The sequence below is a fragment of the Mucor velutinosus genome, assembly GCF_035048745.1.
Source record: "Mucor velutinosus strain NIH1002 chromosome Unknown tig00001540, whole genome shotgun sequence".
NCBI classification, from domain to species: Eukaryota; Fungi; Mucoromycota; class Mucoromycetes; order Mucorales; family Mucoraceae; genus Mucor; species Mucor velutinosus.
In genome coordinates this window covers 1,709,083-1,722,030 of record NW_027041893.1, presented here as the reverse complement: position 1 = coordinate 1,722,030, position 12,948 = coordinate 1,709,083, and the positions used below count along the sequence as shown (strand labels likewise).

At 45.7% G+C, this 12,948-nt stretch overlaps 5 protein-coding genes across 5 annotated transcripts; all 5 read left to right on the top strand.

The window, feature by feature from the left end:
• Positions 1-457: 457 nt before the first annotated feature.
• ATC70_004660 (uncharacterized protein) lies at positions 458-1,577 on the top strand (the record flags this gene model as incomplete). Its single annotated transcript, XM_064823962.1, has 2 exons — positions 458-1,129; positions 1,173-1,577. 2 exons carry the CDS (start codon positions 458-460, stop codon positions 1,575-1,577), a joined length of 1,077 nt encoding a protein of 358 aa, XP_064688787.1.
• Positions 1,578-2,079: 502 nt separating this feature from the next.
• ATC70_004659 (uncharacterized protein) lies at positions 2,080-6,404 on the top strand (the record flags this gene model as incomplete). The annotated part of the gene is made up of 2 exons (XM_064823961.1): positions 2,080-3,016; positions 3,160-6,404. The coding sequence occupies 2 exons, from the start codon at positions 2,080-2,082 to the stop codon at positions 6,402-6,404; spliced, it is 4,182 nt and encodes a 1,393-aa protein (XP_064688786.1).
• A 522-nt stretch (positions 6,405-6,926) lies between these two features.
• SSZ1 (Hsp70 protein that interacts with Zuo1p) lies at positions 6,927-7,865 on the top strand (the record flags this gene model as incomplete). Its single annotated transcript, XM_064823960.1, has 1 exon — positions 6,927-7,865. The coding sequence occupies one exon, from the start codon at positions 6,927-6,929 to the stop codon at positions 7,863-7,865; it is 939 nt and encodes a 312-aa protein (XP_064688785.1).
• Positions 7,866-7,940: 75 nt separating this feature from the next.
• On the top strand, positions 7,941-11,209 carry RPC11 (RNA polymerase III C11 subunit; the record flags this gene model as incomplete). Its single annotated transcript, XM_064823959.1, has 2 exons — positions 7,941-7,949; positions 7,994-11,209. The coding sequence occupies 2 exons, from the start codon at positions 7,941-7,943 to the stop codon at positions 11,207-11,209; spliced, it is 3,225 nt and encodes a 1,074-aa protein (XP_064688784.1).
• A 527-nt stretch (positions 11,210-11,736) lies between these two features.
• ATC70_004656 (uncharacterized protein) lies at positions 11,737-12,948 on the top strand (the record flags this gene model as incomplete). Its single annotated transcript, XM_064823958.1, has 1 exon — positions 11,737-12,948. The coding sequence occupies one exon, from the start codon at positions 11,737-11,739 to the stop codon at positions 12,946-12,948; it is 1,212 nt and encodes a 403-aa protein (XP_064688783.1).

Below are 12,948 nucleotides of genomic sequence, written 5' to 3'. Positions count from 1 at the left end.
TTTCGCCCACAGCGTAGTCCTCTGGATCAAGCCCTCTGTTCATGACTTGATGCACGCTACTTCCTCACCCACCATCACTATCCTGTGGTTGCTTTCCTAGACATCAAATCAGCGTATGATACCGTGGATCGTCGAGTAATTTGGGATGCTCTCTCTCGTTCTTCTCTGCCTCGTTCAGTTCTCAGTTGCTCATCCACATGTTCGATGATGTACTCGTGTCTGTGTTTGATTGCAAATCACACCTCTGTTCCTTTTCGCCTGCTACTGGCGTATTGCAGGGTTCAGTGCTCAGCCCTCACTTGTACTCTCTGTACATCAACTCTCTGCCTGCTGTTCTTCGTTCTGCTGTCAGTCGCGGTACTATGGTATCACCACCTGGGATGCCTAGTGTTTGCGTGAATAGCCTGCTCTTTGCTGATGATGTGGCCATATTTGCTCTCGTACTGATGTGCAAACCATGTTGGATATCGCTTCAGATCACTCGTTCTCTCTTGGCTACAGGTGGAAACCATCAAAATGTGCTGTACTTTGTGCTCCTACTGCCTCTACTCGTCATCCATTGTCTCTATACGGTGAACCTCTTCCTGTGGTAGAGGAATTCACGTATCTTGGTATGCCGTTTAGATATAAAGGTCTGTATGCCCCTGGGATTCTCAATCTGCGTGCTTCTGGTGCTATCAAGACAATGGCATTGTTAAATTCGGTTGGTGTCAATCGAAATGGTTTTTCTCTGTTGCTTTGTGCTCGTTTGTATAAAAGCTTTATTCGTCCCAAACTGGAATACGGCTTAGCTATATCTCATCTCTCTTTCCGTGACTTCAAGGCTCTTGATGCTCTGCAAAATCGATTGGTTGGTATGTTTGTTGGTAGTACATGGTACAATGTTGCCAAACATTTGACCTGTCTTCCCAGCATGAAGCATCGATATAACGTTCTGACAACACGTTATGCCCTTCGTGCTGATACTCTCCCTGATGATTGCTTGTTGGTTCTGCTTCGTCGTGGTTTACTGTACACTCGTCTAGACAGATTTATCTGTCAAAACCCGTTGTATCTAACACTGCCTGATCCGCCGCCATTCACCACTGCTGGTCTTACTGAAGTCTTTGATTCGTATTGGCAAGATCAAGTAGATCGTCAACTTGCTGCTGCTGCTGTTTTCTGGTGCTCAGACTCTCCTTCGTGCTTGTCGTCCGTCTGTCTCTCGTCCAGATCCCATCCTGTATCTGCCTATTGGTCGATCTGCTCGTAGTCGTCTTGTGCGGTGGCGTCTTGGACGTTTCACCAATATGCGTGAAGAATGTCCGTGCACTACCGGTGAGTTTATCTCCCGAGATCACTTTCTGACATGTCGTGCTCTGGATCGTACCTTTTTTGATGCTTTGCCACCTGCTCCACCTGGTGTACATCGCATTGACCATGCTCTGAACTGTCTTCCAGACAAAGCTTCAGCTGGTCCACCGTACTTTTGGTCTGCTTTGCTCCTTTTGTTGCATGCCATTGATTGCCTTGTGCATCCTCTGGCTGTGATCCCACCAGATCCAGATCCTGGATCGCTCTGGTTTTCTGCTCATTGATGAACGTTTGTTGTTTTTGCTTTCTCGGTGCGATGCCACGGTGGTAAGTAATTATCAAAGTTCCCATCCGTTGGTCATTCCTCCAGATCAAATCAAACAATACCAGTATTCATGCCGCTCCTTTTGCCACTACCACACTTTCCTTTTTCCCTTTTTCTTAGTTAGTGTCCCCTTAAGGGTTTTTTGTACCTGCTACTCTTTTGTTTCTAGAATTCTAGGCTAATGCTCCCATCGAGTGCCCATTGAATTCATGTATATAATAAAAATCAACGTTAAACTGAGCTACATCCCCATCTCTTTTCCGTTTTTCATCACTTTTTGCCACCTTCCCCCGGTAAAAAGTATTTCCTCACTATAAAAGCGGTTTATCTCGACAACTAGTTCACCAAACAATACCAAATTACAGCAGTAGACTTGCGTTTATCCATAGTTTATTGTATATTAATTTCAGTCTTGTTGAACAACTTGCCAGTTTCTTTGAATCCTAGTAATTTTTCACAAAATGACTACACCAATCTCTCAAAGCCTACAAGGTTTTGACATCAGTCAGTTGCCCATGTTACTTGAGCACATTCAGCAGCAACTTGCCTCAGTTCAGGAGAAAGTACATGAACATGACCACCTCTTGGAGCGTATGAACAAGTTAGAAGAGGAAAACCAAGCCCTAAAAAAAAATCTTTTGGCCAAGGACCTGGTAATTCAAGAATTACAGGGCCAACTATCACGTGGAACTACTCAAGCCCCTACACCTGAGGTAGATCAGGAACGTCCGTTCATCTCTCAGGTCGTACAGTCCCAAGATCCTGCTACTACTGCTAGTACCACTATTGCTACCGATACTGCCACTAAAGGTAGTTATCTCTCTGCTGCTCGCTCTGGAGCTAAACGCCCCGATCCTGTTCGTACAGCCAAACGCCGTCTTGCTGCTGGCCGTCTCTTCCAATCTGCTGCTGTTAAGGGCCAACAGGGATACCAATATGTCTACCTTGGTAGATCTGGTAAGATCCAGCGCTCTGAGGTTCGTGCTACCCTCCGTAAGGTTGGTGTTGATACTGGTCGTGTTCTCGACATTTGTTTCCCTGCTTCTGGTGTTATTGGAGTTCTGGTCCATATCCAATATGTCGACACTTTTCTTGCTTACATGCACAAGTGCGAAGCTGAGCTCATCGAGAATTTTGAGCCTCTGGATCCCAAACACATTGCTGATCCCCAATATGCAAACCTTGCTATTGCGGATCGAGAACAACTGATCTACGAGTTTACAAACACTCGTGCTCTGCAAACTCTTTCCTTCCTTCGTCCTCTCAATGTCAGTGGTGTTGGAAAATACTTTGTCTCTGCTGGATGGATTTCCCAAGAGGAACTTGATACAGCTGTTTCCGAAGCCATGGGCCGCCTTGCTGAAAAAGAACCCAAGAAGGCTCAATTCTTGCTCAAGCGTAGAAAAGCTTCTGACAGCAATGACTCTGCTATGGAACTCTAATGAGCTCTATAATACATCAGAGTCATATCAACAACAACCCCGTCCACTCCTTTCCTGTCTCTCTTTCCCTTTGGAATGCCAATGGTCTCCGTCAATCAGTTGTGCACGATGTCCTCTCACATGTATTGGATACGCATGTTCTCGTTGTCACTGAAACTTGGCTTCTATCTGGTTCTTTCCCTTCCGACTGGTCTCAATTCCATCTATATGGCACAAAAGTACCTGGCGCTTTTGGCCGTGGTTCTGGTGGTGTTACAGCCTTTGTCTCTCCTTCCTGTCCTTTCTCTGTCTCTCAACTCCCGTCTTACAATCCTCACACTCTGTCCCTTAAGGTTGGCACCCTTACGGTTCATTGTGTGTATCTGCCTCCACCCTTATCCTCGGATAAGGTGCTCTCGCTCCTTCGCTCGTTACCTATAACTAGTGATACCATCCTTTGTGGTGATTTCAATGCTCGCTTTGGATCTCTACTAGGTGATACTACTGCTAATCCCCGTGGTAACTCTCTACTACCATGGATTGAGGAGGCTTCGTTGTCGATCCTCAATGAGTCTCTAGCTTATGGTACACCCACCTTTACAACATTTCGGCGACAACAAGAGGTACACAGCATCATTGATCTGTTCCTTACCAACATTGGCGAGACGGCTATGTTGAATTCTCAACTGGTGGTTGACTCTGATCTGTCCCTTGGTTCTGATCATCGGCTGATGGTACTTACTTTCGAGTATGTGCCCCCTCCCGATGATACTCTTGGTTCTGGTAACTCTGGTGGTTTGGCCCCTAGACGACAATGGAAGCTCTCGAAATTGAGGAAAAAGCGGCCATTGGGCTTGCTTCGTGAATCCTTTCAATCTTCTGTTGCTCCTTTGGTTGATTCTCTCTCTGGTTTGGTCTCTGCTCCTGATGGAGTTCGTCCTGATATTGATGCACTCAATGATTCTCTGAATTGTTGTTTGTATGAATCTCTTGACGGGTCAATTGGTGTGAAATCTGGTCGCCCTGGTCACTGGAAAAAGTACTGGACACAAGAAATTGAAGATGCAGCTCGTGAAAGAGATGCCTCATATAGTCGATGGCGATGGGCAAGTGGCTTTGCCAAAGTTGAAACATGGGGTATATATCAAACTGCTCTTAGACGTTTTCGCTCTCTGATACAGGCTGCCAAAAGAAAGTCGTGGAACACATTCTGCTCTAATCTGGAAAAGGATTTCTCTAAAGCTACTGCTGCTATCAAACGCATAAAGCGAAACAAAGAATCCTCTGCTACTTATAGCCATCCAGATGGTCCAGCTGCTTCAGTAACAGCAATGGCATCACATCTTGCATCTGTATACAATGGTACACTCCTTAACTCTGCTTCTCGTCCTGTTGCTCCTGAACCGAATGTATCGGATCTACCCTACAATGATCCCTCTGTTACAAATCTGTTTGATGCTGATACTATTGTCTCTCTGATTAAGCGATTGCCAAATGGAAAAGCTCCTGGTCCTGATCATCTGAAAGCTGAAATGCTGAAGGCTCTAGCATCTGACATTGCACCCGTATTGTCTCTGCTATTTACGCTTTGCTCTCAATGGTCGTACACTCCTGTATTGTGGCGTCATGCTCAGGTCTTTCCCATTTACAAGAAAGGTGATGTATCTGATCCTGCAAACTTTCGTCCAATTTCGCTCACTTCGGTGATGCGTAAATTGTTTGAATTTTCATTGATGCCTGCTCTTGATGAACATTCGCCTGCACTTGATGTTGCTCAAGGTGGTTTTCGTCCACAACGTAGTCCTCTGGATCAAGCCCTCTGTTTACATGACTTGATGCACGACTACTTCCTCACTCATCACCACTATCCTGTTGTAGCCTTTCTGGACATCAAATCTGCATACGATACAGTGGATCGCAACGTTATTTGGGATGCTCTTGCTCATTCTTCACTACCTCGTCCAATCCTTAGTTTATTGATCAATATGTTCGATGATGTACTAGTCTCTGTACTGATTGCAAACCACAACTCTGACCCTTTTTCGCCTGCTACTGGTGTACTCCAAGGTTCAGTGCTCAGTCCGCACTTGTACTCTCTGTACATCAACTCTCTGCCTGCTGTTCTTCGTGCTGCTGTCAACCGTGGTACTATGGTATCTCCACCCGGAATGCATCCTGTTCATATCAATAGTTTACTCTTTGCTGATGATGTGGCCATATTTGGCTCTCGTACTGATGTGCAAACCATGTTGGATGTCGCTTCAGATCACTCGTTCTCTCTTGGCTACAGATGGAAACCATCAAAATGTGCTGTACTTTGTGCTCCCACTGCCTCTACTCGTCATCCATTGTCCCTATACGGTGAACCTCTTCCTGTGGTAGAGGAATTCACGTATCTTGGTATGCCGTTTAGATATAAAGGTCTGTATGCCCCTGGGATTCTCAATCTGCGTGCTTCTGGTGCTATCAAGACAATGGCATTGTTGAATTCGGTTGGTGTCAATCGAAATGGTTTTTCTCTGTTGCTTTGTGCTCGTTTGTATAAAAGCTTTATTCGACCCAAGCTGGAATACGGCTTAGCAATATCGCATCTCTCTTTCCGTGACTTCAAGGCTCTTGATGCTCTGCAAAATCGATTGGTTGGTATGTTTGTTGGTAGTACATGGTACAATGTTGCCAAACATTTGACCTGTATTCCCAGCATGAAGCATCGATATAATGTCCTGGCAACACGTTATGCTCTTCGTGCTGATACTCTCCCTGATGATTGCTTGTTGGTTCTGCTTCGTCGTGGATTACTGTACACTCGTCTAGACAGATTTATTTGTCAAAACCCGTTGTATCTGACACTACCTGATCCGCCGCCATTCACCACTGCTGGTCTTACTGAAGTCTTTGATTCGTATTGGCAAGATCAAGTAGATCATCAACTTGCTGCTGCTGCTGTTTCTGGTACCCAGACCCTCCTCCGTGCTTGTCGTCGTTCTGTATCTCGTCCAGATCCCATTTTGTACCTACCAATTGGTCGATCTGCTCGAAGTCGCCTTGTTCGCTGGCGTCTTGGACGTTTCACAAACATGCGTGAAGAGTGTCCGTGCGTGATGGGTGATTTTATATCTCGAAATCACTTTCTGACATGCCGTGCTCTGGATCGAACACTTCTCGATGCTCTGCCTGTGGCTCCTCCTGGTATTCATCGTATAGACTATGCCCTTAATTGCTTACCTGTGAAAGCCTCTGATGGTCCTCCATCTTATTGGTCTGCTTTGCTTGCTCTGCTTCATGCCATTGATTGTTTAGTGCATCCGCTGGCTGTCATCCCTGCTGATCTTGATTCAGGGTTGTTATGGTTCTCTGCTAGATAGTCTCTTCATTGATGAACGTTTGTTGTTTTGTTTTCTCGGTGCGATGCCACGGTGGTAAGTAATTATCAAAGTTCCCATCCGTTGGTCATTCCTCCAGATCAAATCAACAATACCAGTATTCATGCCGCTCCTTTGCCACTACCACACTTTCCTTTTTCCCTTTTTCTTAGTTAGTGTCCCCTTAAGGGTTTTTTGTACCTGCTACTCTTTTGTTTCTAGAATTCTAGGCTAATGCTCCCATCGAGTGCCCATTGAATTCATGTATATAATAAAAATCAACGTTAAACTGAGCTACATCCCCATCTCTTTCCGTTTTTCATCACTTTTTGCCACCTTCCCCCGGTAAAAAGTATTTCCTCACTATAAAAGCGGTTTATCTCGACAACAAACACTCCAACTAGCCTTCAGTTGTACCAGTTTACTTGCATTTAGTCAACGTACATTGTGTTATAACTTCCAGTTTGTTGGACATCTTTTTCATATTTTATTGAATCTCCAAAGTTTGATAGAATATTTTCAGCCATGCTCAACAATAATCAGCAATCTATGGATTTGAATCAGCTCATCCAAACTGTTCAAGAACAACAGCAACAGCTGATCTCTCTTACCGAGCGAGTACAGCAACATGACAATCTCCTTGCCCGCCTGGACCTTTTGGAAAAGGAAAATGGAGAATTGAAAAATCAGTTACAGGCCAAGGACCTTGCAATTGAAAAATTACAGGGCCAACTCTCATCCCGCCGCACCAATCAAGGTGCTCTTTCCAGCTCTCAGGTAACACCACCCCAAGAGCTTGTTACTACTCACCAACCCGATGCTACTCAAGGTAGCTACGCATCTGCTGCCCGTAAAGGTGCCCAACATCGTGACCCTGCCCGTACTACCAAGCGACGTCTTGCTGCAGGTCGTATGTTCCAAACCGCCACCACCAAAGGTCAACAAGGATACCAGTATGTGTATCTAGGCCGCTCTGGTAAAATCCTGCGCTCTGAGGTTCGTTACCAACTTCGCCGAGCTGGTATTGATACTGGCCGTGTGTTAGACATCTGTTTCCCTGCCACTGGCGTCATTGGCATCTTGCTCCACATCCAATATGTTGAGGAATTTCTTGCCTGTATGCGCAAATGTGAAGCTGATCACATTGAAAACTTCCAACCCTTGGATCCCAACAACATTGCTGATCCCAAATATGCTGATCTTGCCATTGAAGAGCGTGAGCAATTGATCTATGAATTCACCAACACCCGTGCTCTGCAAACCCTCTCTTTCCTTCGTCCACTCAACGTTAGTGGCGTTGGCAAATACTTTGTCTCTGCTGGCTGGATCTCTCAAGAAGAGCTAGATATAGCCGTCTCTGAAGCTATCGGTCGTCTTGCCGAGAAGGAGCCCAAAAAGGCTAAATTCTTATTCAAGCGTCAAAAGGACGATCATGACAGCAATGGCTCTGCTATGGAACTCTAATGAGTAACATAGCTACTAGTCATACTCCCAATAACAACCCAGTCCACTCCTTTCAAGTCTCTCTCTCCCTTTGGAATGCCAATGGTCTACGTCAATCAACGGTACATGATGTTCTCCATCATGTTCAGAACACTCATGTACTGCTTGTCACTGAAACCTGGCTAACCTCTGGTTCTTTCCCTACTAACTGGTCTCAATTCCACCTCTATGGCTCTAAAGTACCTGGTGCATTTAACCGTGGTTCTGGTGGCATTACTGCCTTTGTCTCTCCTTCCTGTCCTTTCTCTGTCTCTCAACTTCCATCTTACAATGCACACACTTTGTCCCTTAAGGTTGGCACCCTTACGGTTCATTGTGTGTATCTGCCTCCACCCTTATCCTCGGATAAGGTGCTCTCGCTTCTTCGCTCGTTACCCGTAACCAGTGATACCATCCTTTGTGGTGATTTCAATGCTCGCTTTGGATCTCTACTGGGTGATACTAATGCTAATCCTCGTGGCACCTCACTACTGCCATGGCTGGAGGAGTCCTCTTTATCCATTCTCAATGAGTCTTTAGCATTCGGTACACCCACATTCACAACCTTTCGACGTCAACAAGAGGTTCATAGCATCATTGATCTGTTTCTCACAAACATTGGCGAGGCTGCTCTGTTACATCCTCAACTGGTGGTTGAATCTGATTTGTCTCTTGGCTCTGATCATCGGCTGATGGTACTTACTTTCGAGTATGTGCCCCCTCCCGATGATACTCTTGGTTCTGGTAACTCTGGTGGTTTGGCCCCTAGACGGCAATGGAAGCTCTCGAAATTGAGGAAAAAGCGGCCTTTGGGCTTGCTTCGTGAATCCTTCCGATCTTCTGTTGCTCCTTTGGTTGGTTCTCTCTCTGGTTTGGTGTCTGCTCCTCCTGGTGTTTGTCCAGATATTGATGCACTCAACGATTCTTTGAATCAATGTTTGTATGAATCTCTGGATAGCTCAATTGGTGTGAAATCTGGTCGTCCTGGCCACTGGAAAAAGTACTGGACACAGGAAATTGAGGATGCTGCTCGTGAAAGAGATACTATGTATAGTAGATGGAGGTGGGCAAGTCGTTTTGCCAAAGTCGAAACATGGAATCTCTATCAAGCTGCTCACAGGCGTTTTCGTTCTCTTGTACAAGCTGCTAAGCGTCGATCGTGGAATCAGTTTTGCTCTGATTTAGAAAAGGACTTTTCGAAAGCCACTGCTGCAATCAAGCGCATTAAAAGAAACAAGGAATGCTCTGCAACGTACAGTCATCCAGACGGTCCAACTGCCTCTGTCAACACAATGGCGTCCCATCTTGCCTCAGTCTATGATGGCTCTTTGTTGAATAATGCGTCTCGCCCTACTGCTCCCCAAGTGAACAACTCTGATTTGCCTTACGCTGTGCCTACTGATCTGTCTCTGTTTGATGCTGATATACTTGTCGCTCTCATTAAGCGTTTGCCAAATGGGAAAGCTCCTGGTCCTGATCATCTGAAAGCTGAAATGCTGAAGGCTCTAGCATCTGACATTGCACCCGTATTGTCTCTGCTCTTTACACTCTGCTCTCAGTGGTCGTATACACCAGCTCTATGGCGACATGCTCAAGTCTTTCCCATTTACAAGAAAGGTGATGTATCTGATCCTGCAAACTTTCGTCCAATTTCGCTTACTTCGGTGATGCGTAAATTGTTCGAATTCTCTCTGATGCCTGCTCTTGATGAACATTCGCCTGCACTTGATGTTGCTCAAGGTGGTTTTCGCCCACAGCGTAGTCCTCTGGATCAAGCCCTCTGTTTACATGACTTGATGCACGACTACTTCCTCACCCACCATCACTATCCTGTGGTTGCTTTCCTGGACATCAAATCAGCGTATGATACCGTGGATCGTCGAGTGATTTGGGATGCTCTCTCTCGTTCTTCTCTGCCTCGTTCAGTTCTCAGTTTGCTCATCCACATGTTCGATGATGTACTCGTGTCTGTGTTGATTGCAAATCACACCTCTGTTCCCTTTTCGCCTGCTACTGGCGTATTGCAGGGTTCAGTGCTCAGCCCTCACTTGTACTCTTTGTACATCAACTCTCTGCCTGCTCTTCTTCGTTCTGCTGTCAGTCGCGGTACTATGGTATCACCACCTGGGATGCCTAGTGTTTGCGTGAATAGCCTGCTCTTTGCTGATGATGTAGCCATATTTGGCTCTCGTACTGATGTGCAAACCATGTTGGATGTCGCTTCAGATCACTCGTTCTCTCTTGGCTACAGATGGAAACCATCAAAATGTGCTGTACTTTGTGCTCCCACTGCCTCTACTCGTCATCCATTGTCCCTATACGGTGAACCTCTTCCTGTGGTAGAGGAATTCACGTATCTTGGTATGCCGTTTAGATATAAAGGTCTGTATGCCCCTGGGATTCTCAATCTGCGTGCTTCTGGTGCTATCAAGACAATGGCATTGTTGAATTCGGTTGGTGTCAATCGAAATGGTTTTTCTCTGTTGCTTTGTGCTCGTTTGTATAAAAGCTTTATTCGACCCAAGCTGGAATACGGCTTAGCAATATCGCATCTCTCTTTCCGTGACTTCAAGGCTCTTGATGCTCTGCAAAATCGATTGGTTGGTATGTTTGTTGGTAGTACATGGTACAATGTTGCCAAACATTTGACCTGTATTCCCAGCATGAAGCATCGATATAATGTCCTGGCAACACGTTATGCTCTTCGTGCTGATACTCTCCCTGATGATTGCTTGTTGGTTCTGCTTCGTCGTGGATTACTGTACACTCGTCTAGACAGATTTATTTGTCAAAACCCGTTGTATCTGACACTACCTGATCCGCCGCCATTCACCACTGCTGGTCTTACTGAAGTCTTTGATTCGTATTGGCAAGATCAAGTAGATCATCAACTTGCTGCTGCTGCTGTTTCTGGTACCCAGACCCTCCTCCGTGCTTGTCGTCCGTCTGTCTCTCGTCCAGATCCCATTCTGTATCTGCCTATTGGTCGATCTGCTCGTAGTCGTCTTGTGCGGTGGCGTCTTGGACGTTTCACCAATATGCGTGAAGAATGTCCGTGCACTACCGGTGAGTTTATCTCCCGAGATCACTTTCTGACATGTCGCGCTCTGGACCGTACCTTTTTTGATGCTTTGCCACCTGCTCCACCTGGTATCCATCGCATTGATCATGCTCTGAACTGTCTTCCAGACAAAGCTTCAGCTGGTCCACCGTACTTTTGGTCTGCTTTGCTCCTTTTGTTGCATGCCATTGATTGCCTTGTGCATCCTCTGGCTGTGATCCCACCAGATCCAGATCCTGGATCGCTCTGGTTTTCTGCTCATTGATGAACGTTTGTTGTTTTTGCTTTCTCGGTGCGATGCCACGGTGGCAAGTAATTATCAAAGTTCCCATCCGTTGGTCATTCCTCCAGATCAAATCAACAATACCAGTATTCATGCCGCTCCTTTGCCACTACCACACTTTCCTTTTCCCTTTTTCTTAGTTAGTGTCCCCATAAGGGTTTTTTGTACCTGCTACTCTTTTGTTTCTAGAATTCTAGGCTAATGCTCCCATCGAGTGCCCATTGAATTCATGTATATAATAAAAATCAACGTTAAACTGAGCTACATCCCCACCTTTCTTTCCGCTAACCAATTTTTTTAATACATTGAAGCCCAGTAATATTGAAAAAATTGATCCAACTCTACAAATCCATACAATACATAGCAAGAACACCATTCCAGACGACACCAAAGTAAACCAGGCATTAAGCTCTGCGTCCTCTCTCTCTCCAGGTCAAAAACGGCCAAGTTCCTCAAGATCTCCACCTTTTTTCGCTGTAGATTTCACTCAACAGTTGAAAACAAAGAAAATGACACTCTCTCAAACCTCTCAGCACCACCATCCACAAACATCAGTTGGTATCATCAACATTTCTACTGATTTTGGACCAACAACTCCTCCATCTGCCTCTCCAGCGAGTGAACAGCAACTTTCAACCTTTATGATTGAGGTTCGAAATCGCTTAGCTCGTCTGGAAACCGCTCATGTCGAAATTGAGCGGTTAAAAACAGCCCTGGCAGAGTCTGAAGCTGCTCGTCACGCTCTCGAAGCCCAACTTGCAGCTGCTACTGGTACTACAACTAGCCTGGCTCCCAAGCCATCATCATCCCACCCACCTCCTGCCACTACTACCACCACAATAGCATCAGCATCAACTACATGCACCAATGCTACCTCTGCCACCTCTTTGTCTCCAGGAAATCAACCATCTTTTGCTGCCGTCGTTGCATCTAATACAGGTGCAAAGCGTAAGAAGAAGCCTGCTGCTCGTCCTCCTCCTCCATCTGCCACCAAGGCATCCGCTACTCTTGCTCGTCTTTTTGCTCCTCAAAGTGATATACCATCTGGTTATCAATTTGTGTACTATGCTACTCCTGTCCGCCGTCGTCTTTCTGAGCTGCGTCGCCTTGTTCAAGGCGTAGGATTGAATAACTCTCGTGTGCTGGATATTCAATATCCTGTACAGAATGTGATTTCTTTCCTTGTTCATAATGACTATGTACTCACCCTCACCAAAGCCATGCATCTACATGGTCGTGGCTGCTCTCCGTTGATTGACTTTGATCCATGTGATCCAGTCAATCTCAAAGATCCCAAATTTGCTTCTCTCTCTCCTGATCTGCGTGTCCAAAAGGCCATTGAGGTCGAAAACCTTCGCTGCCTTCGTTCGCTGTCTTTTGTCCGTCGCTCTGTCCGTGTTTCTGTTGCTCGTTCTTTTCTTTTGTATGATCGCATCAACCAAGCCCAATTTGATGCCATTTTGAAAGAAGAAATGCCTGCTCGTTCCTCCTCCTCTGCTGCTGCTAAACCACCATCCCGATCCTCTGATCAAGAGCGTTTAGCCAAGAAACAACGTTTGAGTTATCTTGGCTACCTCTTGCATCATGATGCTGAAACTGCCTCTCTCTTGGCTTATGCTGTCTCCCCAACTCTCTCTGCTACCAAGGATCTTGAAATGTCAGAGCCTTCTGATAACTTGTTAAGCACAAAGAATAAAAGGATTATTATTTGTAGCTTATAA